General features: G+C 57.2%; 2 protein-coding genes across 2 annotated transcripts; one reads left to right on the top strand and one right to left on the bottom strand.

Moving 5' to 3' along the window:
- Nucleotides 1-844: 844 nt before the first annotated feature.
- On the top strand, nt 845-14,985 carry TRPV6 (transient receptor potential cation channel subfamily V member 6; the record flags this gene model as incomplete). The annotated part of the gene is made up of 15 exons (XM_082846320.1): nt 845-1,072; nt 8,699-8,796; nt 8,957-9,079; nt 9,435-9,572; nt 9,860-9,958; nt 10,109-10,284; nt 10,774-10,920; nt 11,032-11,244; nt 11,548-11,634; nt 11,736-11,812; nt 12,053-12,218; nt 12,582-12,648; nt 13,001-13,269; nt 14,311-14,417; nt 14,724-14,985. The coding sequence occupies exons 1-15, from the start codon at nt 945-947 to the stop codon at nt 14,983-14,985; spliced, it is 2,157 nt and encodes a 718-aa protein (XP_082702446.1). The 5' UTR covers nt 845-944.
- Nucleotides 14,986-15,631: 646 nt separating this feature from the next.
- On the bottom strand, nt 15,632-22,551 carry EPHB6 (EPH receptor B6; the record flags this gene model as incomplete). Its single annotated transcript, XM_082846303.1, has 16 exons — nt 22,395-22,551; nt 22,046-22,110; nt 21,079-21,832; nt 20,278-20,433; nt 19,426-19,764; nt 19,207-19,331; nt 18,860-19,022; nt 18,536-18,650; nt 18,245-18,297; nt 17,944-18,063; nt 17,589-17,836; nt 17,168-17,341; nt 16,539-16,688; nt 16,125-16,330; nt 15,846-16,001; nt 15,632-15,740 (listed from the first exon to the last, which is right to left on the bottom strand). Exons 1-16 carry the CDS (start codon nt 22,492-22,494, stop codon nt 15,632-15,634), a joined length of 3,033 nt encoding a protein of 1,010 aa, XP_082702429.1. The 5' UTR covers nt 22,495-22,551.
- Between the last annotated feature and the right edge of the window lie 1,958 nt (nt 22,552-24,509).

The raw sequence follows: 24,509 nt of genomic DNA, 5'->3' as shown, positions 1-24,509 counted from the left end.
TCTGAAATTCAAATTGAATCGAGCGTCCTGTATGTTAGTTGGCAGCCCACTCCTTATATGTTGTGTTGGGGACAGTCTCTAGAATTCCGGAGTAGGGGTCCGCGAACTCTGTCCAGGAGGCCACATCCTGCCCACAGCGTCATTTTTTTGCCCTAATTCGTGAGCTCAGAATGGATTTTACGTCTCTTAAGGGCTATAAAAACAAAGAGGAATGTGTGTCAGATTCCGTATGCCTGCATGCAGCTTGCAAGACCTAGAATACTTACTGTCTGGCCCTTTACAGGACAAGTTGGTGAGGGGAGTGAGAGTTTTCAGTATTTATGTCCCTGTGCTGGGCCAGGCGAGAGATTAAGCAAAGCTGCGTCTCCAGGACGGGAGGCCCAAAGACCCTGTGAGGAAGGTGTGTTCACTGGGGACCGCGGGCCCCTCAAACCCAGTGCCCTGCCTGATTCCCTCATCCTCCCTCACTGACTCGAGTCTCTCAGGCTAGACTGACCTGTCCAGGCCTATCTATAAAAGGTCACCGGGTGTCCCAAAGTCCAAGGAGGCCCCTCCGTTCTCTCAGCAGGCCTCCCCTCCCTGCACTGGCTGGGGGCAGTGGGAGTGACCCAGGTGGAGAGGGAGTTTAGCCAGGCCCCTCACAGCAGGCAGACCTGGTGGCCTGTCTCTTTAAATCTCAGGTAATTTGGGAGGAGTGAGGGAGTGTCTGCAGGGCTTCTGCTACTCCCAGGAGGAGCTCCTGCCGGAGAAGCCCCAGTGGCGGGAGACCCAGCTCTGTAACTCGGAGGCCTCTGTGTCCGGCTGGTGCACCTGGGAGGCCCTAGACGGGACCTCTAGGGGAGAAGGCGGGCCGGCCCTAGGGGCTGCCGATGTGGCCCCAGGGCTGAGTCCAGGCGGGCTCTGGCCTTGGCCCCAGGCCCCCGAAGGAGCCGGCCCTACACTCCATGGGGTTGCCGCTGCCCAGGGAGAAGGGGCACATTCTCTGCCTGTGGAGAAAGTTCCGTAGGTGGTTCCAGAGACAGGAGTCATGGGCTCAGAGGCGAGATGAGCAGAACCTGCTCCAGCAGAAGAGGTAAGCCTCAAAGGGATCCTCCTACACCTCCAGGCTTGCCCCTCCCCCCATCCCTCTTCTCCTGTGTGCCCCCCCCCCCCCCGCCCCGGCCCCAAGCCCATTTTGGCACCTCTGTCTGGGCAGACTTCCTCCAGGCCTGACTCCTTGGGAGCATTTGGTCTCAGGGGTCTTGGCCTGTGGGGCTAGCTCCCCAGGACGCCAGGTGGAAGGGGAGGGGGCTGGCAGGGGTGACACAGGTGTTTGCTAGGTGTTGACACAGGTGTTTACGACCCAATCAATTAGGGAAGCCTCTCGTGAGTACTTCCCGGAAGGCCAGGCACCTTGCTGGGCCTGGGAAGGATTATGGCATCAGAGACCTGCAGCCTGGAGGTGCTTTATCTCTCTACCCCCTGCCCCTAGAACAGTCTCTCGGGCAGAAACACAGAGTACGTATATGTACACATGTGGGAATGAATGAATGAATGGAGCAGAGAGGGAACTGCAGGCACTAGTAACCACAAAAGAAGACAGAATTTGCTAATCTTCATTCCTCTGCGTTTACTGCGTCAGCCGTTGACCCAGGCCCTTCTCTGGGTCAGACTCTTGGGGCAGGTAGAGGGGGGTTGGTATGGAGACAGCAAAGCTGGGACCCAGCCCTGAAATTTATTACCCTCTGCTGGGGGAGAGGGGCATGGGTAACGGGCCAAATTCCAGATGTGCTCAGAGCTCACTGTCAAATGCAGGTTGAGGAATTGGAGAGGCTCTAGAGTTGGAGCCCGAAGCAAATCTCACTGGTCGCTTCCAGCCCCTGGAAACCGCCCTAAACTCATCTGATGGTCCTCCCCACTCCATGGCAGCTTAGAGTTGGGAACTGGAGAGGAGGGGCAGCGAGAAAGCTGGAGGCCGTGCCAGTGTGTGGTTTCTTCTGCGGAGTCTCTGTGCTCTCCCCACCCGGGGGCTGGCAGGCTAGAAGGAAGTCCTCCTCTGGGGACTTCCCTGGGCTCCTGAGAAGACAGATATTATGTCTATTTAAAGGGGAAGGTCCAAAGTGTTTGTGTCTGGGAGTCCTTCTCCACCTCCAAGTGCAGGGGTCTGCCTGAGCCTGCCGGGGAGGCTGGGGGCTATCTGGAGGCCCTGCGGTTTTCTTTCTTTTGCTCAAGGATTCAAGGTTGGAGATGTGCCCCTTTTTTGAGTTTTGGCTTCCCAGCTCTCACACCAGCTGCCCACCTCTCTCCCCCCAGGCCTGGGAGAGTGGGGGCTGAGCACATGTTTGGCGGATGACATCTTGAGGCAACAGAATGGTATTGTTGTCGGAGACCGGGCCGTCACCGGTTCCATTCATCCCTTTCCCACTCTCGGGACCTCGGGGCCTGGGGGAGCCCGGCGGGAGCCCAGAAAGGCCTGGGGGCTTGGAAGTGGTGGCAGAGGCTCCCTGTGTGCCTATGTGTGGCAAAGACAGAGTGAAGGACCCGGGCTGGAGCCCGCGGCTGCTTTCCTTGTCTTTTCTGCCCCTGTTCCTTAGGGACTTCTAGTGGGCTTTCCTCTGGCAGGCCTGGGCTAGGAAGGCCTGATGTCACCACTGGGAGGGATTCTCCCCCTTTCCTGATCTCCCGTCTGATTCCACAGTTTTTTGACGCCCCCCACCCCCTTCCCGGACACCAGGATCCTGGGATATTGATTCCCCTCTGGGTGGATACTGCCCAGAAGGACCTGAAAGTGCCGGGAAGGGGAGTGTCGAAGGCTGTACCATCAGCCAGCGTAAGGGAAGATTTGTGGGCAGCTAGACACACGTGAGCTGCCCATGTGAGTGAGGACAGCGTGGCCAGGTGAGAGGGGCCTGTTACCATCCCCCCACCCCCTGGGAACGAGGCAGACCCAGAGTGAGCAGAGGGGGGCTCTGGGTGGGGTTGGGGGTGGAGCATGGTCCAGCGAGAAGGGAGCCATTCAGGTCTCTCCAGGAATATGGGGAACCCAGCATCCCTCTTTCTCTGGTGGACTCTTCTTGGGTCTTCGTCGCCGCTCCCTCTGCTTAAATGGATATCGTTGGGATCCAGGTTGAACCGTCACTTTCTCATTTCCTCTGCACCATCTCTCTCAGCTTTGCATCGTCGTATTTCCTGTGACGCAATGTACTAGACACGGAGTGTAAAACTCTCAGCTAGGTTTGCAGAAATGAACATGACACATTCTCTGCCCTCAAGAAGCTCACGTTCTCATGGGCAAAACGCACCAGTAGGTATCGACTTGGGTTAAAATTGAGCTCAGCGAGTGTTCTAAGAAGGCTGTGAACAAGCGTCATGGGACCCTTGAGGAGGACAGTGCAGGCTCTGATTTTGGTTGGTGTTGGGTGTGCTGAGCAGCTTCCAGGGTCTGTCTACCTAACCTGACCCTCCCCCGACCCCCTCGCTGGCATGGTCCCCCTCCCACTAGTTGGCAAAAGGCAGGGAACGCTGGGGGTTCTTTTCTGTTTAGATAGATCCCTGTATTAATATCTGTGAACTGGCGTGTCTGTCAAAAGTAAGGGCTGGGACGCTGCAGCACATTAGGACTCTCTGCCTCAGCAGGGAGCATGCATCTACCACATGCAGGACGCAGTTTTGGCAACTAGAAAGGCGGCCAAGTCTGGAATTAGCCACTTTCCCGAGCTTTGGCTTCTTCATCCCGTCGCCCAGAACCTGAGCTGGAGGGAGGTCGCCCCAAGTGGCCAGGGCACGCCTCCTCCCCACTCAGGGCTGCTCTTTGCTTCACCTGTGGTCACTGCACCAGCTGCTCCCCCAACTCACCCGCGCACCGCCAGCAGAATTGGGAAGAGCCATAAAACTAGAAGAACCACATAATTGAGTGGTGAGAGCCTGAGGCTAGGTTCCCGGCCAAGCGTTCTGCCTTAAACTCTGTTTGATCTTCTGGCAAGGATTTGGCATGGCTGCCTCGGTTTCCTTTGCGGAAAAATGAGAGAATGATTCAGCCTGTGTCACGGGGCTGTAAAGAGCAAACGTGATAGTAAGTGAGATGCTGCTTTGGAAGCTAAAAAGCACATTTAACCCATGGCACTGTTGTGATTAAAAAGGACATAAGGGGGCTTCCCTGGTGGCGCAGTGGGTGAGAGTCCACCTGCCGATGCAGGGGACGCGGGTTCGTGCCCCGGTCCGGGAAGATCCCACGTGCCGCGGAGCGTCTGGGCCCGTGAGCCATGGCCGCCGAGCCTGCGCGTCCAGAGCCTGTGCTCCGCAGCGGGAGAGGCCACGACAGTGAGAGGCCCGCGTACCGCGCAAAAAAAAAAAAAAAAAAAAAAAAAAAGACATAAGGAAAGTCAAAAGGCAAGTCCCAGTGACGGCAGGAGTTAGAGGGGTTGCGAGCTTCCGCCTATCAGAGCTGGATCCACCCAGGGAACCAGAGTCAGGGCTTCTATATGGTGTGGCCCGCCCCTGCCCAGCTGGCACGCTTCTCCAGGAGGGGCTGGTGGAGAAACCAGTGGGACCCACACATGTGGCTCCTGTGACCCCCGTACCTGCTCTGACCCCTCTTCGGATCCTGATTAACACAGAGAATAGGGACAGAGAAATGGCCATCGGGAGTCCCAGCGCTGCCTCTGACTTGTTTGGACAAATCACCTCGGGACTTCAGGCTTCTTTCTCCATCGATTACATGAACAGATTAGACTAGGTTTCTAAGGACTTTCTAGCTCGAAAATGCAGATTTGAATTCTTCTCTAGACACTCTTAATCCTGCCTTGTTTCCCAGCAACCAAATACAAAACTTCATTCGTGCCTACGGCACCCACGTGTGCAGGTCCACGTGTGAGTGCGCACACAGACATGTACGTATCCACAAGAATGGAGGCAGAGAGGACGGGCTGAGGGGACGGAGAGAAAAGGCGAGTGGCAGATCCTTGGAGCCCAGAGGGAGCCCTGAGGGAAGATCAATGATTTATTTACTCTATAGAAAGTGTGCTAGGTTTTATGCCAGAAATCCTATAGTAGCATTTCTACCAGTCCATTACTGAACCATACCGTTCAATTTTATAACTGTCAAGCAAAATAAGACATTCTAAATTCCAGAAACACTTTTCATATCGTTATAATTTCAGATCTGCTCCCTAATTTCTTTTATTAAGTCTTTTATTAAATACTTAATCAGTGGGTGCTTGAAAGGCTTCACCTTTTGTTTCTTAGTTGAGTATTTAATGATTTATAAGAAAACACACAGAGGGAATTTCTTACTCTATTTAACGTGAAAAATACTTTCCTAAAAAGGTTATGAATAATTATACCTCAAGGTCAGGGTTTCGCTACCTTGGCACTTTTGACGTGTTGGGCAGATGATTTTCTGTTACGGGAGGCTGCCTTGTGTAAGAATCTTAGCAGCATCCCCGCCCTCTGCCCGCTAGATGCCAGTAGCACCCCTCCCTGCAGTCATGACAACCAAAAATGTCTCCAGACGTTGACCAGTTCCTTGGGAGGCGGCAGGGGATCACCGCTGGTTAAGGACCACTGCTCTAAATCACTGTTTGTAAGTAAGAGATTCTGGTAGTAATGTTAAGCATTCTACTAAATAAAGTGAAACTCTCCCCTGGGAGGGAGGGAGTATAATTTAACCGTTAAAATCAGAAGACATTTTGGCAATATCGTCTCTCCTTCCTGCCGTAGGGAGGTGTCTGGTGAAGATGTGTAGATTTTGCTCCAGATCTAAACGTCTGTGCTGGGTTGCTTTGGAAGAAGCTAATTTCCCAGGCACAAGAATCTTTGGATGCGTCCGCTCTTGTGCCTTTCTTATGGGGCACAAGGGTAGGCAGGTGGTTGGAGTGGGGCGGGATCTGCCTTATTGCCAAGAATGCGAGCAAGGGCTTTCTCGGCTGCCCCCTTGTGGCCCTGTGATGCTATTGCAAATCATGCCTCTGCCTGCTTCCCTGGGAACCATTCAGACACTGCCCTCCGTTTTTGCTGGATTCTGGAGTTTGCCACCCAAAGGAGGCCGGGTCTCCATAAACCTGGTTGGGGTTCCCAGATAAAATACAAGACAGAGTTGAATTTGAATTTCAGATAAACAACAAATAAGTTGTTAGTATATGTGTGGCCCACATATTGCATGAGAGATACTTATATTAAAAACTTATTTTCTGTGTATCTAAAATTCAGCTCTAACCGAGCAGCCTCGTGTTTTTACTTGGTAAATCTGGCAAGCCCCATTCGAACAATATCTCCCTGCCCTTCCCAGGCCAGTAGGGCAGTCAGCAGAGGCCAGAAACAGAACACGTATGGTCTGGAGGTTTGGGAGAGACATTTATGGGCATCAGAGGTGTGTCAGGACCAAGGGGGACATCTTTGGGGCTGCCACTGACTAGCCTCCTCCCTCACGTCTTAGGAAGCAGGGAGGAGACTCTGCGCTTGGGTCAGAAGCCCCCTTGGACTTATTCCTAGCTTTGCCATTAACCTTCAGTCAAAATGGGGCAAAAACTAGAAGCTAACTGGAGGGGGGCAGAGAAAGTTTACAAAGATGAGAAAGTGGCTGATCTCTGACCTCAAGGGCCCCTAGTGTAGAGGAAGAGACAGATGCTAATCACAGAACACAGTGAAAATGCTAAAATGAAAGTAAGGCCAGAGGAGAGGGTGGAAAACTTCCTGCTGTGTGTGTGGGGGGGGGGTGTGTGTGTGTGTGTGTTGGGGAATACTGCTTGCTTTACAACATACATAAAGGGGGGCTTTGGGCAAATTGTTGGGAAAGGTAGTGGTGATAGTAGGGCTGATGGGGGTGGGGGGGTGGAAGGTGTAACAAACTTGTTTTGCAGCTGTGTGCGCATACCAAGCATACTATTTTTTACTTAGATTATACATTTGCCTAAGGTTGGCTTAGGGGGCGGCCTGATGGAGATAATAAGGAAGGGCAGTAAAGCCAAACCACTTTCTGGCATTGCTACAATTCACTCCTTCTACAGATAGTGGCAATGAGTGTCTGCCGTACGCTGGGCATATTCCCAGGCACGGCGAGCACAGAACAGAGTGATTAGGGCGGGGTGGGGGATTAGAGTCCAGGTGGAAGGAGAGTTGAGTTATAGCACAGGAATGGGGAGGATGGTGTGCCCTGGGGTGGTGAGGCTGAAATGCCGGGTGGAGGGCCAATGAGAGGAAGAGAGCATGGAAAAGGAGTTGCACAAAGGCTCTAGAGGATTTCTGAGTTTCTTCTCCTGGGTGTTTAAGGAGCCATCAGACTTTTGTGAACTGTGGTTGCACCTGCCGTTTAGAGAGAGTATCTTGGTGGCATCCCGAAGAATGGATTGGGGAAAACAGGGGTGCAAGGAAAGAGGATATTTTGCTAATCCTGGCCTAGAGAATGAGGACGTGCATCAGCAGGAATGAGAGGGCAGGGACTGAACGGAGAGGGATGTTGAATTGGCAGGTGGCTGCCTGCGTGGCCTGACGCGGGGAGCTGGGGCCAGCATTCAGGGAGGTGGACGTGTCGTGCTCTTTCCTCCTCTCCTGAGCACCCACTCACCCCCAGCTCGTGGAGTCGATTTCCTGCTACTATGGGTTCTTCGGTGTATGAACTCCTGTTCACATAACTGGCCATCTGTGGGTAAATAACGTTATTTCATTCACTCCCGTAGAAAGACCAAGTCGTTCTGGGCCAGGAGAGAAAATTAAATAAAAGGGACCCCGTGTGTCTTAGTTGGGCTAAGTTTTGATATTACAAAAGGTTTTTTAGTTCGTTGTAGGTGTAAGACTGGAAAGTCAAAGAAGATGATCCTTTGCCTAAAACAAGTGAGAAGCAGAAAGTAGGGAGAGACTGTAATGTGATGTAGGGGCCAAAAGGAAAAAAAGGACCCACGGTTGCTTCTCGATTGACCCCCAGATATGCTGTTGTAGGAAGGAAAGTGCCAGAATCAAAGGGTTTTGCCGAGGTCTAAAGAGGCGAGCATCCAGGGCTGAGAGTCCGCCTGCCGACGCGGGGGACGCGGGTTCGTGCCCCGGTCCGGGAGGATCCCACGTGCCGCGGAGCGGCTGGGCCCGTGAGCCGTGGCCGCTGAGCCTGCGCGTCCGGAGCCTGTGCTCCGCAACGGGAGGGGCCACAACAGTGAGAGGCCCGCGTACCGCAAAAAAAAAACGAGCATCACACAACAGGAGGAAAATCTGCCAGCTTCTACGTGTCAGCCTCCTCCGCAAATGTGAGGAAGGAATTCCTTGTACCCTTAGTCCATGAAAACAAAGCTTATCTTGGAGAGTAATCTCAAGGCTTTGAGTGAAGCTCAAACAGGGGTCCTCCAGAGGTCAATAGGTCAGGAGGTGAATGAGCATTTTAACTGAAACTCCTCCCTCTATAAGCCAGGTGCACAGATCACACACACACACACACACACACACACACACACACACACTCACTCACTCACTCACTCACTCACTCACTCACTCACTCACTCACACGGTCACAGCGCCCAGGGGAAAGGAAGGCAGTTCCTGACATTCTCCCACTCAAGCTAAAGGGGGAAGAAGTTGCTTTGGGTTAACTAACGGGTCAGAGAAAGAGAGATCAGGCGGCGCTTCCCCCCCTCCCCCGACGGCCCCACCTCTCTGGATGAGGACCCTTGGAATTCGTTGCCACCGAGGGGTATGACAGACCTGGCTCCACAAGCGGACCTGCTCCCCTCCCTTGTAGGATCTGGGAGTCTCCTCTCCTCACAGCTGCCAAAGAGAACGATATCCAGGCTCTCGTCAAGCTGCTCAAATATGAAGCCTGCGATGTCCACCAGAAAGGTACGGCGCCTCTCCCCCCGGGTCAGCCCTGTGCACGCGCTCGCCCTCCACCAGCCTCCTGCCAGTACAGCCCCGGGACCTTCTGCCGTGGGCCCCAAGTCTCTCCAGTCCCCATTCCCCTGCTCCAGCAAAGCCATGTGACTCTTTCTGTCAACGTCAGGAGCCCTGGGGGAGACGGCGCTGCACGTGGCGGCCCTCTATGACCACCTGGAGGCCGCCATCGTGCTGATGGAGGCCGCCCCGGAGCTGGTCGACGAGCCCATTACCTCTGAGCTGTATGAAGGTGAGAGGCCAAGGGGCTCAGAACGGAGGGAGGAGCGACCAGCTCACTGTTTCAGGGCAGTCCTGGTGGTGGATAATTTGGGGAAACCAAGAGGGAACGTGAGCCCCCCTCCTCTTTACCCCCCTCTTCATGTCCCTTCTTTCTCAGCATCCTCAGTGTAGCTCATTCGAGCACCACCCCTGAGATGGAAAGGCCTAGAGTGGGAAGAGGCAGGCGGCAGCTGGATCCCCTGGGAACCCCCACCCCATCCTCCCCGCTGAAGGCTGCCCTAGTGAAGAGGACCCTGTGGAGTTACGGGAGGGACCCCCTGCAGGATCCTGGAGACACACCCCATGACAAGAGCTCTCTTGTCCAGGTCAGACGGCACTGCACATGGCCATCATGAACCAGAACGTGAACTTGGTGAAAGCCCTGCTCGCCCACGGGGCCAGCGTCTCTGCAAGGGCGGTAGGCTCAGCGTTCTGCCTCAGTCCCCACAACCTCCTCTACTTTGGTGAGAGCCAGGGCCAGGGCTGGGAGGGTGGGGAGGGGGCCAAGAGCAAAGGGAGGGCAGGCTGCGGGGGCTCCATGCCGGGGGAAGCTGGGAGGGGTCCGCCCTCCTCAGGCTGAAGGTCAGAGCCAGCCCCCGACGCAGGGCCCCCTGCACCGTCCCCGCCTCTGGTTCTGCTGACAAGCGTCCCCAGGCCCAGAGCTGAGATGTGGGGAGGGAGAGGCAGTCCCCTGGAGAGACTGCCCATCCCAGCCTGCACCCTCAAGCCACGGGGCCCTCTGCACCCCCAGGGGAGCACCCTTTGTCCTTTGCGGCCTGCATGGGCAGCGAGGAGACCGTGAGGCTGCTCATTGAGCACGGCGCTGACATCCGGGCCCAGGACTCCCTGGGTGAGAGCCGGGCTGGAGGGGGAGCTGGGTTGCAGAGGAGGGGCCGGGACAGCCCTCAGGTCCACCCGGGCGCGGGGGGTGGGGGGGGTCATGGGGAGCATCAGGGACTCCAGTCCCGGTGGCCACGTGACAGCCCGTGTCCTCCCCCAGGAAACACAGTGTTGCACATCCTCGTCCTCCAGCCCAGCAAAACCTTTGCCTGCCAGATGTACAACCTGCTGCTGTCCTACGACGGGCACCGGGACCACCTGCAGTCCCTGGACCTCGTGCCCAATCACCAGGGCCTCACCCCCTTCAAGCTGGCTGGAGTGGAGGGCAACACCACGGTGAGGGACCCGCCCCCAGCCCCCCCCCCGTGTCCTTCTCCTGACCTTCATCTTACGTTTCTGGCCCTTTGAGGAAGTAGATCTGTCACCAGTTATCCCCGATGCTGAGGTCCCGTTTTCAGCTTCAGTTGGAATTTCTTCCGCAGCCCCTGTCTCTCTTTCTTGCCCACTTTCTCTCCCCTGAGTTGTTGGGGACTTACAGGGTCTAGATCCCACCCTGGAGTGGTCTGAAATGCCCACGTCCTCTTGTCCTTCCAGCCCACAAGCAGCAGCCCTGCATCCTCTCACCTCTTGTTTCCAAGCTCTAGAGGGAGTTAGGGGGGAAGAGGATGAACTTGGAGGCTGGCAGGAAGATGGGTTCTTTTGCCCGCAAGGCTGTGGTCTTTGAGTAAACAGCGCGCACCCTTTCAGGGTGCTGTGCTCTGGGCAAGCTTCCCAGCCACACCCTGTGACCGTCCCCTTTGCTTGCTCCTGCACCCCCAACCTTAGATGTTCCAGCACCTGATGCAGAAGCGGAAGCACATCCAGTGGACGTGCGGGCCGCTGACCTCCACTCTCTACGACCTCACAGAGATCGACTCCTCAGGGGAGGAGCAGTCCCTGCTGGAGCTGATCGTCACCTCCAAGAAGCGGGAGGTGCGGGGTACCGGGAGGGGGGAGGAGGGGGTGTGGTCTTCAGGGTAGGGAGCAGCGGGGGAGGGGAGTCAGGGTCTCCGAGCTGCTCGCTCTCCTCTTGTTCTGCTGCAGGCTCGCCAGATCCTGGACCAGACGCCAGTGAAGGAGCTGGTGAACCTCAAGTGGAAGAGATATGGGTGGCCATACTTCTGCGTGCTGGCTGCCATATACCTGCTGTACCTGGTCTGCTTTACCACGTGCTGTGTCTACCGCCCCCTCAATCCCAGGACCCACAACCAAACTGACCCCCGGGACAATACCGTCCTACAGCAGAAGCTACTTCAGGTGACGCCCTAGGAGCAGCAGAGCTTCAGGCGGGATCCAGCTCTGTGCCCTTTCTTCCACGTGAATCACGTTCCCGTCTTACCACCCATGTTTCTCCCTCGCTTAAGTCTCAAATACACAGGCACAAATTCAAAATACATGCACACAGAAACATACCGATGCTCTCAGAGCAGAGTTTGAGAGCGCCAACCTTAACAGGTTAAAAAGAATCTGACTGGTTTGTGACCCTAGACGAGGACGCTGACTTGTACCCAGGGGCAGGCTGGGAAGCCCCGAGTCCTCTGACCACGTCTCTCCCCTCAGGAGGCCTATGTGACCCCCGAGGATCACCTCCGACTGGTGGGGGAGCTGGTGTCCGTCTTCGGAGCTGTGATCATTCTGCTCATAGAGGTGTGTTGTGGTCGGGATCCGGGGGTGAGGCTGTCTGCCGTGGGGATCCAGCCCGAGCCTCAGTCTCCAAGGGCCTTCGTGTCTTCCTGGTCTCTCTCCAGATTCCAGACATCTTCCGCGTGGGGGTCACTCGCTTCTTTGGACAGACCATCCTTGGAGGACCATTCCACGTGCTCTTGTGAGCCTCCTTCCTCTCACCCCCGTCCCTTTCCTCACCAAGGCTGTAGTTTTACTCCCCGGATCCCTAACCTCTGGAGAACGCCAGAGGCCCCTCTCTGATGTGTGTGTGACCCTGTGTATCGAGCTTACAGAGGTTGAACCTGAGTGTGTGGGCACCATTTCCATCACCCCCTTGCTCTTGGACCCCCAGGGTCATCCCAGTCTCGCTCTCATCACCCCCTCTCTGCTCTCCCCCCAGCATCACCTATGCCTGCATGGTGCTGGTAACCATGGTGATGAGGCTCACCAACACCAACGGGGAGGTGGTACCCATGTCCTTCGCCCTGGTGCTGGGCTGGTGCAACGTCATGTACTTTGCCCGAGGATTCCAGATGCTGGGCCCCTTCACCGTCATGATCCAGAAGGTCTGTGCTGCCCCCTGAGCTTTCTAGAGAAAGGTCCTAGAGCAGGGGCTGCAAACATTTCTGTAAAGGGTCAGATAACAGAGGTCTCAGGCTCGGAGAGCCACATATAATCTGTTTGATTTTCTTCTCGTTTTTTCTCTTCCTCCTTTAAAATGTTTTTCAATCCTTCAAACATGTAAAATTCTTGTTCAAGGGCCAACCGCAACTGACCAAGTAGATGTGGCCAGCAGGCCAGTTTGCCAACCCTATGGGAGAGGGGTGGAGCTGTTAGACGTCTCAGGGTTAGACCTCTTAGAGGCTGGGAGGGGCATTTGCTCAAGGGATTGATGCGCAGCTGTCCTCCCTTCCCTCCCCTCCGTCTAGATGATTTTTGGCGACCTGATGAGGTTCTGCTGGCTGATGGCTGTGGTCATCCTGGGCTTTGCCTCAGGTACGTCGTCTCCGATGGGAGCCCTGGGCTGGAGGAAACTAGATAGCACAGAATACCTCTGGATAGACTTGGTGGGGGGCGGGGGAGGGGGAGGTGGGAAGGCAGGCAGAGGTAAGAGGAGGCTGTAGGATCTAAGGATGGGCTGTCCCTCAGGAGTGTTAGGGGGCGGTGGCTCTCGGGATCAGGAGGGTGAGCCATATGGAAACTAAGGGAATGAAAGAACCCAAAGTGCGGAGTGAGGCAGGGCTGGGATGGTGGTGGTGGAGAGGAAGGGAAAACAGCACTGAAATGGGCAGCAAAGAGCTGGCTACGGTTTATTCACATGTAACTCTCACCCCCTGCGGTGGAGCAGCCTTCTTTATCATCTTCCAGACAGAGGACCCTAACGAGCTGGGCCATTTCTACAGTTACCCCATGGCGCTGTTCAGCACCTTCGAGCTGTTCCTCACCATCATTGATGGCCCTGCCAACTACACCGTAGATCTGCCCTTCATGTACAGCGTCACCTACGCTGCCTTCGCCATCATTGCCGCTCTTCTCATGCTCAACCTCCTCATCGCTATGATGGGTGACACTCACTGGCGCGTGGCCCACGAGCGGGACGAGCTCTGGAGGGCCCAGGTGAGCGCCCCCTGGTGGCTGGGAGGGGTAGTGCAAGCCATTCCCTTCCTGCCAAGGACGGGGTGGGGGGGCCAAACTCAGAGGCCGGATATTTTGACCCCCAACATAGGTTTGGACGGTTAGCGCACAGTACAGATTATGCAACGTGCACAGAACTGGATTAGCAATGCGACTGAGCAATACTGGAATCGCTGAAAAGAATTCCTCAGTTTTCTCAAAAAGTCAAATCTGTCTTTTCTAGAATCATCAAGAAATGACGCTCAGTAGTGGCTACTACAGCATTCAGTAAATTTTGTTATTGAATAAAAAAGCTGGAGTATCACATCTTTCTGGCAATAGTTAAGTCTTCAAAATCTGACCCAGAAAAATTGGACCTGTTAAAAGTAATGCCACACAAACTCCCTATATAGCAGAAAGTATCTTCAGTCAGGTAATTGTGATGGGGACAAAAGAACGAATTGGATCAAATCATCATTTAAAAATACAAAATAATTTATCTCAACAAAAATAATTTCAGCAAAATAAATGGAAATCCCTCAAATTGGATGGCATCTAACTGTGTTGTGTAGAAAACGGAGTTAAAAAAAAACCCGTAAGCTGGCTAAACAGGGTTTGCTGATGAAAATATTTTTTTCCATGCGAACGTATTGATATGAGATTTCTCTGCAAGATGTTTGTGTTTCTAAGTGGCCTTTACACCTGTAGGGTCAAAATATTCTGCAGCCCTGCAGACCCTTTCTCTTTGCTCTGCCCTCCTCCCTGTCTCCTTGGAGCAAGGGCTCCCCACCTGCTGCAGGACCAGCCTGGCCCGGATGTCAGGTCACGGGTGAAGTGCTGTAGGGCTCAAGGCCCATCCACTCTCTCCCGCGGAAGAGAGCTGACAAAGCTGCCGCTGCCGTCCCCACCTCAGGCGGGTTGTCACCTCTGGGAAACCATGAGTTTCCCAGATGTTGCTCAACTGTTTTCCCTCTGCCTGGCGTCCTCTCCTCTCCTGGTCTGCACCCAGCCTCTGATTTCGTCCTCTTCTGTCCCCACACGCAGGTCGTGGCCACCACAGTGATGCTGGAAAAGAAGCTGCCGCGCTGCCTGTGGCCTCGCTCCGGGATCTGCGGGCGCAAGTTCGGGCTGGGGGACCGTTGGTTCCTGCGGTGAGTGACAGCGGGGGCTGGCGTCCCGCTGCTCAACCTCCTGCCCCCAGGGACCCTGTGCAGGCCTGTGTGCTCCCTAGGCTTCAGGCCTCGCTGGGAGAAAGGGGCCTGCTAGGCCCCTGGGCCCTGAAAGCATCCCCAGAGCTGCTGGACTCAACTCTGTGCTGCTTCCCGAGGCCTGGCACCCCCTGTGCCCACTCCGGCTGCAGACAAGGGAAAAGGGCACCAGCAGTAGGGTTGGGCGGGGCCAGGAGACAAGGGCTGGTCCAAGGTCAGCCTCTCCAACTCTTCCTTCCCCGCCGCCAGGGTGGAAGACAGACAGGATCTCAACCGGCAGCGCGTCCGGCGCTATGCGCAGGCCTTCTGCAACCCAGGCTCCGAAGATGACATGGAAGGACGGGGGCTGGGCGGCCCCCACCTGTCCCTTCCTGCCCCCTCGGTGTCTCGAAGTACTTCCCGCAGCAGCAGCATGAACTGGGAGAGACTGCGGGAAGCGACCCGGAGAGAGGGGAGGGGGACGATGACCATGGCTCTGGAGGACGGGCAGTGCTGGGAGTACCAGATCTGAGTGTCTCCGCCCACACTGGTGCCCAGCAGCATCAAGAAGCAAAGCCTAGACCTCTCATCTGCCAGGTCCAGAGGGTAGAACACAATAAAGGGAAACCAAGGAACAGGCCCACGCCTCATGGGAAGCACAGGGCCCAGCGCGAATAAGGACCCAGCTTCACCCACCCTGGCGGCTGAACTGTCTGAGCCAAGCACTTTAAGGCTTGCTGCCTCGGGCACTGATCTCCACCCCGGTGTCACAGCTGCAGACAGTGGAGGAGGCTGGGGAAAGGTGTGATGAGGGGATGGGTACCGCCTGGTGGGGAAGCCACCTCCTACCTTCCAGTAAAGTCCTTCCTGCTGTCCTTGTGTACCCTCCTCTGCGGTGTGGTCTTCCTGGCCCTGCCTCTCTGCTCCAAGGCCTTCCCACCCCTTCCCTGCAGACCGAGGCCTCACCACACCTCCAACTTGCAAAAATCCCTTCTTTCCCTTTAATGTGGGGGAGGGCGGTGGAGGGGCAGAGGACCAGGGAGTGAGGCGTCCCCAGGCGCGGGTTTAGCGTGGCAGGCGGGCGCTTCTCACGGTGGCCACATCTCCCATGTCCTCCTTGGACCTGCGTCCAGGACTGGGTCACGGGCATTCTCAGTTCACCGCTCTCTGCCCGGGGCTCAGACCTCCACAGAGCCCGGCGGCCTCAGGTGCTGCTGCAGGAGCTGGATGTGGTGTAGCAGCTTCTTCTGGTGGCCGGCCAGGGTGATGCCCAGGGTTGGCAGGTCTCTGGTGGGGAAGGAGTGGATTAAATCGGGGCCAGTGTCTCCAAGATCCCAGGCGCCACCCCTGCCCTGGGGCCTGGGCTCCCCTCCCCCACCTCTCCCTGCTTACTCCAGGCTGAGCTGAGCCACGTCACTGAAGGTGTGGAGGCCAGACTGGGAGAAGCTGTCCTGGTAGCACTCCAGGCCGATGGCCGAGAGCCAGGCCTGGGGGGAGTCCAGAGAGGGAAAGTCCAGGGCCACGGGGTTCAGAAGGGCCTGGGAAGGTCTGAGGGGGAGGGGCAGGCAGGTCAATGTCCCCTCTTCATCCTAGGCCCCTTCGCCTCAGTTTTCTTTTGGGTTTGCCTCATCCCTCCCTGGCTTTCCCACGCTTTAGTCCCAAGCTCCAGACCTGTCCCTGGGGCTCCCGCCGGAGTGCTCTGCTCCCTGCAGAGTGTCTGGCTTGCGGATCATCTTGTCAAACGCAGCCACCAGCTGGTCAAAGTGAGGTCGCTGGGTACGATCCTTCTGCCAAGTGTCCAGCATAAGCAGGTGTAGTCCAGGTGGACAGCCTGGAGGCGGGGGCAGCCGGAACTCCTGCTCTATTGCATTTAGTACCTGGGGGTTAGAGGACGCACATGGTGCTCGGAGGCTATTGCTAGTGGAAAGGAGTGTATTGTCAGGTAACCATGAGGTTGGAAAGGAACTTAAAAGATACGGAAAATGAGAGCCACGAATGGAGGGCTTGGAATGTGTGAGTCTGTGAAGGCTGGTGGGCTGGAGGGATAGCGGTGGGGAATCGGCAGTGTCTAGGTCAAGAGCTCACCTCCTGGTCACGCATGTCCCAGTAGGGCCGTTCCCCGTAACTCATCACTTCCCACATCACTATCCCAAAGCTCCAGACGTCGCTGGATGTTGTATGTTTCCCGTGTGCAATGACCTCTGGGGCTGCCCAGCGAAGCATACAGCTTGGGCCCTGAGGGGTGGGGTTGAAAGTAACAAGAGCAATAATCAGAGCCGTGGTCCTAGCTATTGATCAGCTACTACGGGCTCAGATATGCGTCAAGGGTTTCACATCAAGCCTCTCGTTTAATCCCGTAACAACCCTGGAGCAGAGACGCCGTTATCTTCATTTTGCAGACGCAAAGGCTGCAGCATCGAGAAGCACAAACTTGCGCAAAGTCACAGAGCTCGAGGGTGGCGTGTTCACGACTTGTACCCAGCGGCTCTGACACGAGTCAGCATTAGGGAAGGGCAGGAGGTGGTTCTAGGACTCCCACCCTCCCAGTCCCCTTTCTTCCCCAGTGTCCTCAGTCCCTGAAATCCCTCCATCCCACAGGTGAGCTCTGCCCCTTCAGACACTAAGATACACCACCTGAGGCATCCACCGCCCCAGTTCCAGCTCAGCCTCCGGCGCCCCCCGAGGGATGCGGGGCCCCGAGGCTGTGCTCTCACCTGAGGACTGTGGCCAAGACGAGCCACTTTGCACACTAGGTGGCTGTTCACCAGCACACTGTGGGCAGAGAGTGCACGGTGGACGAAGGCGAAGCTGGACAGGTAGTGCATGGCGGCGGCCACGCCCCGCTGCATGGCCACCAGCTGCAGGCTGCTGAACTGGCCCTCCCGCTGCTGTAGGATGGGGGGGCAGAGGTCAGCCAAGGGGTGGGGGACCTCGGCACATCACGCAGAGACACTGGCACCAAAAGGCAAAGGGACCTGGGGATCAGCGAACGGTCTGGGAATGAAGGACGGAGACCCTGGAGGTGGGGCAGCAGGGAGTGAACGCATAGACAGGGCTCTGCCTCCCGGACAGTTGAGAACTGCCCACCTTCCCGGCCCGAGCCGCCCCCCACACCTTGCCACCAGCCTGACTGACCCTCAGGAAGCTGTCCAGGGGGCCCAGCTCCATGAGCTCCGTCACCACCATGAGGGGCCGGCTCTTGGTGACCACGCCCTCCAGCCGCAGGATGTTGGGGTGCTGAAACTGGCCCAGCACTGCGGCCTGGCCTAGGAAGGCCATCTGCAGGCTCTCGGCGCCTCCGCTCCACAGGGCCTGGATGGCCACGGCCTGCTCCCGCCGTCCCCGGGGCTGCAGGCGGCCCCGGCGCACCTCCCCGAAGGAGCCTGGGAGAGCAGGTGTAGGCTGGGGGGTCTCCAGGCAGGACTCAGTGTCCTGCCCTGTTTAGGAGGGACCCTGCTGGGACCCCTTCCGTGCCCTCCCTCTGCCATACCTGCTCCAATGACCTCCTCGATCTTCATGTACGTGGGATCGACCTCCCGTGCGAATTCTCGGATGGCCTGGCAGGGGTCCTCGTAGGTGGAGGGGTCGACGTAGTACTTCACCCCGAGCCCTGCAGGCACACGGGGTCCATTACGAGGAGGTGTGCAGGCGGGCGGCCCACGCACCCCAGGCACGCTCTCTCACTGCCGAAGACGGTGCCCAGGAGCTGCCCTCAACCCTGGGGGGCCCAGCCTTGCCTGGTGCCCTCCCGGCCCCCATCCCATCCCATCCCATCCCAGCCACACCCACACCTGGGCTGCTGTACTGCTGCAGCTGCTCCGTGTAGCCAGTTCCACGCCGCTTCCTGGGGGACAAACCAGAGTCCTGCAATCACACTCCCTCTCCCGTTTCCTCCCCAGTCTGCCCACGAAGGCCAAGGTCCTGCCAGGGATCAGTGGCTCAAAGGAGCTGGGCCCCAGGGCGGGGGCTGGGTGGTGGCGGAGGACACTCGTGGGCGCTTCTGCAGGGAACCTCGGGGCCATCAGGGCTTGGGACCGAGCTTTGGAGAGTACAGTGCTGGGCCATGGCGGGGAGAGACTCACCTCTGGAAGACGAGAGCCAGCACGGTGATGGCCGCCAGCAGGAGGAAGACCAGCGCCCCCAGGATGGACCCAACCACCAAGGATAGTCTCTCAGGAAGCTGGGCGGACAGCTCACCTGGAGAACCAGCCACCCAGAGTCACAGGTGTGAGAGATCTCACACACCGCCCCGCGAGCACCCACTTCCCCACACAGCCCCGAAGGTCGGTGGGCAGCCACTCTCCCGGCCTGGAGGGTTTGGGGTGAAGGTTCAAGGCCTGGATGGTTCCTGGACCCCTCCTCACTATGCCTTGGGCCGCCCCCGCCCCGTCCAGACCTCCTCTCACCTTGAGGCAGCGTCTGGAAGTAGACCTTGCCCCCGTACGGGCCGTGGCCTGCGGCCGTCCGTGCCCGCACCTGGAAGCCATAGATGTGGCCAGGGCTCAGCTGGGTCACGGTGGCCGTGTTGGTCTCGCTGGTCAGGATGAAGGAGTGGGATTCATCTTCTGCCTGGGGGTGACAGCCGCTCACTCCCTGCCAGCTGTGGGGGCCCCTCGCCCCCTGCTCCTACCCACGCCCCTCGCAGCCCCTGCGGCAGGGCTCCGAGGCGCCTCCCCTGTCTCCCCACCTCCAGCCCCGCTGCGGAGCACTTCCGGCTCCCACCATCCCCGCCGGGCGCCCCTCTGCTCCCCACCTGGTCATAGTAGCGGAGCTGATAGTCCAGGATGTTCCCGTTGGTCTGGTCGGGCTGTGGCCAGGACACGGTGATGCTGCTGGAGGCCCGGCTCACCTGGTGCACAGCAGGGACTGCGGAGGGAACTGGAGTGGGGGGTTAGCGGCGGCCTCCAGGGTCGGGAGAGCGGGAGAGGGTTCTAGGGAGGTGACTGGCAGCTCAGGGGAGGGCGAGGCTCACCTGCGTAGCTGGTGCTGACATTGATGGCTGCAGCCTGGGGAGGGTCGGGGCTGAGCTCCGACACCCCGTTGACGGCCTGCACCTCCAAGATGTAGGGCACGTGTGCCCGGAGCCCCCCAACGAGCACGCGGCTCTCAGTCAGGCCCCTCTGGCGGGGGTCGAAATGCACCTCATCCCTGCAGCGGCGACAAGCGCCCTTGCCGCCCGCTCCACACTCCTTGCACACGACGTTGAAGAGCAGGTCCCCGCGTCCCCCCAGCTCCTGAGGCAGGCGCCAGTGCAGCATGAGCACAGGGCCCTGCACCTCAAACCACAGCTCCTGAGGGGCCGACGGGGGCGCTGGGGAGGGCATGTGCAGGGCAGGGAAGGGCCCGGAAGACGGGAGTCGTGGGGCGGGGGTGATTGGGGAAGGAAGGAGGCAGGGGAGGGAGGACGGCCCGGAGGGAGGAAACAGAAAGCAGGGGAAAGCAGAGGAAAGCAGAGAAGGCAGATGGGGCGAGAGAGGAAGGAGGTGGGCGAGGTGGGGGAAGGAGGCGGGGAAGAAAAGCAAGGACACAGGAGAAAGAAGTCACTGCAAATGCAAACCAGCTGCCCCTCGTTGCCCTCCAGGCTCAACCCCAGCTGCCCCTCGTTGCCCTCCAGGCTCTACCCCAGCTGCCCCTCGTTGCCCTCCAGGCTCAACCCCAGCTGCCCCGTGTTGCCCTCCAGGCTCAACCCCAGCTGCCCCTCGTTGCCCTCCAGGCTCAACCCCAGCTGCCCCGTGTTGCCCTCCAGGCTCTCCCTCTCCTGGTCCCACTCCCATCCCACGCCCATCCCTGGGGCCGGGGTCGGGGGAGGAGTGGGGGAACTCACCAGTGCAGGGGGCCTCTGGGGGGTCGGAGCTGGCCCGGTAGAAGCCCTCCAGGCAGGGGCACGCAGGGGCCGCAGGGTCAGGGGCGAGGCTGCGGGCAGGGCACGGTGAGCAGGGGGCATTCCCAGCTGAGGCCTTGTAGGACCCCCTGGGGCAGGCTGAGGGGCAGAGGAGGGTAGAGGCCTCAGGCCCCCCCTGTCCATCCCCTCCTGAGCCCCCCACACCCGCACACAGCCATCCTCCCAGCCTTCCGAGATCTATCTCCTCGTCACCCTCTCTCCCCTCTCTCCCTCCCTCAGCCAGACGTCTGCCTTTTTGCTGGCACGGAATTACGTTTCCATTGACGGAAAAAGTGAGGTGTGGTCGGGGCTACAGCAGAGCAAGCGCCAGATGCAGCCGCCTGGCTCGACCGCAGATCCTCCCTCCGCCGCAGCATCTTCCTTTACAGCTGCATCCGCGGCCTTCTACCTGCCTCCTGGTCACCTGGCCCTGGGGTGAACCACCCCCAGCTAGCTGGCAAATGCGGACAAAGGACCCCATTCCAAGACAGCCTAGGAGCTTAAGTCCTTTCATCTCCATCCCTTCTTAGGCCTGCAGCCCTAGGACCCCCAGCAATCGCTGTGGAAGGTTCAGATGGGTTGCTGAGAGCAAGGCTGTGCGCTTTAGGAAATAAATCTGGAGAAAACAGGCGTCCTTTCCTAAGATAACTTATTCCTGACCTCCTGGGGACAAAATGAAGTGTGGGCTCGTTCAGGAGAGGATCCCAAAGGTGAGGGGCGAGTGCAAGGGCGCGGGGGTCTCACCTTGGCAGGCCTTGTCTCCGCGAGCAGGCTCGTGCCCAGGCTGGCAGCGGCAGCCCCCGACGGCTACCATCCACTTGCCCTCCCCGTTACAGTGCAGCCTGGGAGGGCTGCCTCCTGCCTGGGCCCCTCCTCCATCCTCCTCGGGCTCTGCGTGCGCCACACAGGTGCCCACGGCCGCCACCAGGGAGGCCCCCCCGGCCCCACTGGCCTGCGTCTCAGGAAAGGTGGCGAAGGCGCGGACCATGGAGGGGCAGGCGTAGGAGAAGAGCCTGACCGCCACGAGGGCCAGGCAGGCCCCGGTGTCCTGGAAGGCCACGTAGAAGCCGCGCTGGGTCAAGGGCCCGAAGCTCCGCTCCTTAACGTTCAGCTGGAGCCCCGCCCGCTGCCCCGCCCCGCGCGGGCCGACCGCCCACGCTGAGGAGGCGGGGAAACTCTCATCCGCCGCGATCGTGTCCACCTTGGTCCAGCGTTTGAGGTGCCAGGACGAGATGCTGTCGGAGCTGTCGGGCTCCTCGGCCTGGCGGTAGTAAAGCGTGAAGGTCTCCCGGCAGGTGCCCCCCGCCACGCCCAGGCTGGAGCAGGCCCGCACGGAGAAGTGCAGCCGGATGTGCGCTCTCTGGGCCCCTCGCCGCTCCACAAAGTGTGTCTGCAGCCAGTTGTCCTGCCCGGGGCCGGGAGGGGCCCCGGCCACGTGGCATGCCTCGAAGGTCCGAGTCAGGCGTTGCTGGTCATCCAGAACACTCACTTCGTCCCACTGCAGGGAGGACCACAAAGGGCATTAGCTGCTCCAGGCTGGAAAGGCGCAGGGAGGCGGGGGCATATCCCTCCAGGTGAAACTTAGCATTAATGACATGCAAAGCAGCTGAGGATACCCGGAAGTCCTGCTCCTCTGGCGGGCAGGCATCTTGTCAACACGATGTGTGGGGGGGGGGGGGCGTTGGGTTCACAATGAAAGTGTGACACTCACCCCACCTGGTGGGTAGGTGAGCCAGCCAATCTCAGATGTCTCTCCAGTGGTGTCCAGCAATACCTCTGCCCAGTGATAAGAAGGGGCACGCGGTTAGCAGGCCTTCAGCCAGCAGGTCTCACCCCACCCCATTCCCATTAGGAAAAAGAGAACTGCCCGGCTCCTTGAATTCACTAAGGAGCACAGCTGTCTGTCGGGAGCCTTTCTCTGAAACCCGCCCCCTTCCCTTCCCCCTTCAGGTGTCTTCATCCTTTCCTGCCTCTTCTGAATCTTTCCCACTTCCCATCAGTGCTGGCTCTCCCCTGGCAGGTCGGGGTGGGGAGGTTCTCCCGTCTCCCCTCCCCCTTACCTTCCAGAGCCAGGACTGAGGATACCAGCACCAGGACCCACAGGCCACACAGCATGCCCGCCGCCCTGCTCCCTGACGGGGCAGCCCGCTCAGCAGCCATGAGGCATCTTCAGGGCTCCCACCATTGCTCTGGCCGCCACCCCGCTCCCAGGTGGGGCTGCTGCTTCGTAGACTGGGGTCTGCAGCCAAGCTGGCTTCCTAGGGAGACACAAAGGACCAGAGGAGGCCGGTGGGAGGGAATCGCATCGCTTCAGAGCTGGCCCTGGGTCTCCCCCTGTAGCCCGCAAAGTGCCCCGGCACCAAGCATGGGTGAGGGCCGGCAGGAGGCTGACTCTCTCCTGACCTGTGTCAAGTCCACCATCTTAGAGGACCATGTGCCCGGTCACCCACTCCGCTCCACAGGTGACCCACCTCTGAGCATCTGTTTCTCGTGGCCCTCCCCTTTAGAGCACGGGGTAGTTCTGGGCCAGTCTTACCCCTTTGCTTCTGGAAGGAGCTCTTCAAGTTCTTTCTCTTCATGTACTCTCCTCCCTTCCTCCTACGGCCACCCTGCATAGAAAATCAGAAGATTCTTCTCATTAAAAGCAGGCGAGTTAGAAGCTACTCCTTCCCTGGGGACACACGGTTCCCCCTGCCCAACACCTCCCAACCCCCATCAGACTCGGATACTCTAGACATTTCAGAGAGGCAGTGAAGCGAGAGGGACTGAAGAAGGAGAGCTGAGGGCTATGATGGGAGGGAGGGTGTGAGAGCAGATGCAGAAAAGAACATAGGCGGAAAGATTCCATCTGATAAAGGAGCCAGGACAGAGAAGGGATAGAGCTATGTAGGTCTGGCATACCTACATTTTATGAACCAAGGTCCTCTCTCCACAAGGGGCACATTTTTCCTCTGGTTTTCGGAAAACTAAATGTATGCCTCATGTATATGAAAAGACGCTCCCTAGTTTGCTCACAGTGAAAGGGAGGCATGTTGAAACAACAGTGCAATGCCATTTTGTTCTATGAGATTAACAATGCCTGGGTGGGGAAGGTATGAGAAATAGGCTCTCTTGCATTCATTGCGCGTACAGGCTCAAGTTGGTGTATCCTCTTAGAAGGACAGTTGGTGATGTCTATCTAGCAGCTTCACTTCTAAGAATCTGTCCTCAGGTATCGTCTACTTGGATCCTTTTGCACAGATGTTCGAACAAGAATATTTATTGCAGCATTGCTTGTAAGGGAAAAGACTGTAAAGTAACTGTTCAGCAATAGGAAGATGGTTAAAAAATTATGGCATAAGCTTCAGAGGAATAAGGGCTAGTGTTTATACACTGATATGAAAATAATTTCCAAGTGAAAGTACATAGTCCGTTGCAGAGCCATATACAGTATGCTCCCGACTGATGGGTAACTTAAGAAGGACCTACATGTACATATGTATGTAAGGATCTTTAAGAAAGGTAGACAAAACCTGGGAAGAAGGGGAGAGGGAGAGGATGGGGGCTAGTGCAAGAGACACTTACATATCCCCTTAAATTTTTATATATTAAAAATCTTGCATACATATTATTTTTCAATGAAATCATTAAAATTTCATTCAAATCCATAAATAATAACTGTTTAATAAAATGAATCAAAATAGTGTTCATGCTCTCCAAATGATTTCACGCTTTTATGTAAAACATTCCCGAGCCTTAAGAAGCGCAGCGCCGCGGCTCACAAGCACATGCCCAGGAGCCCTGGCTGCCTCCAGGGTCACGGTGAAGAGAGCAGGCTCAGACCTTTCTTTGCTGGTTGGTCTAAGGTTAGTGGTGAGCTACGTCTCTCCTTGTGACTGAGTCTCAAAAGTCTGTGAGTTGCATGGACAGTAGAGGTCATTTACTTCTGTTGAGAAGAAAACAAGAGGCATGTTTCTCAAAAGACACGAGTTTGAGAGTAAAAAAAAAAAAGTCAATCGGAAGTTGGAACCTAAAAATTACACATTTCACATTGAAGCTGAAACTAAGCAATTAAACTATATTTAATTTTGATAAATATGAGAATCATGATTTGATTTCTGTTCATCTAATTTTTTCAGTGTATGCTGGCTGTGCTGTAAGCTGAAGCCATCAGTGTTATCTCCAGGTGGTTTTCA

The sequence above is a fragment of the Leucopleurus acutus genome (assembly GCF_964270905.1).
Source record: "Leucopleurus acutus genome assembly, chromosome: 9".
Taxonomy (NCBI): Eukaryota; Metazoa; Chordata; class Mammalia; order Artiodactyla; family Delphinidae; genus Leucopleurus; species Leucopleurus acutus.
Note: the sequence above shows the minus strand (reverse complement) of the source record. Positions and strands in the feature narration are given on the sequence as shown.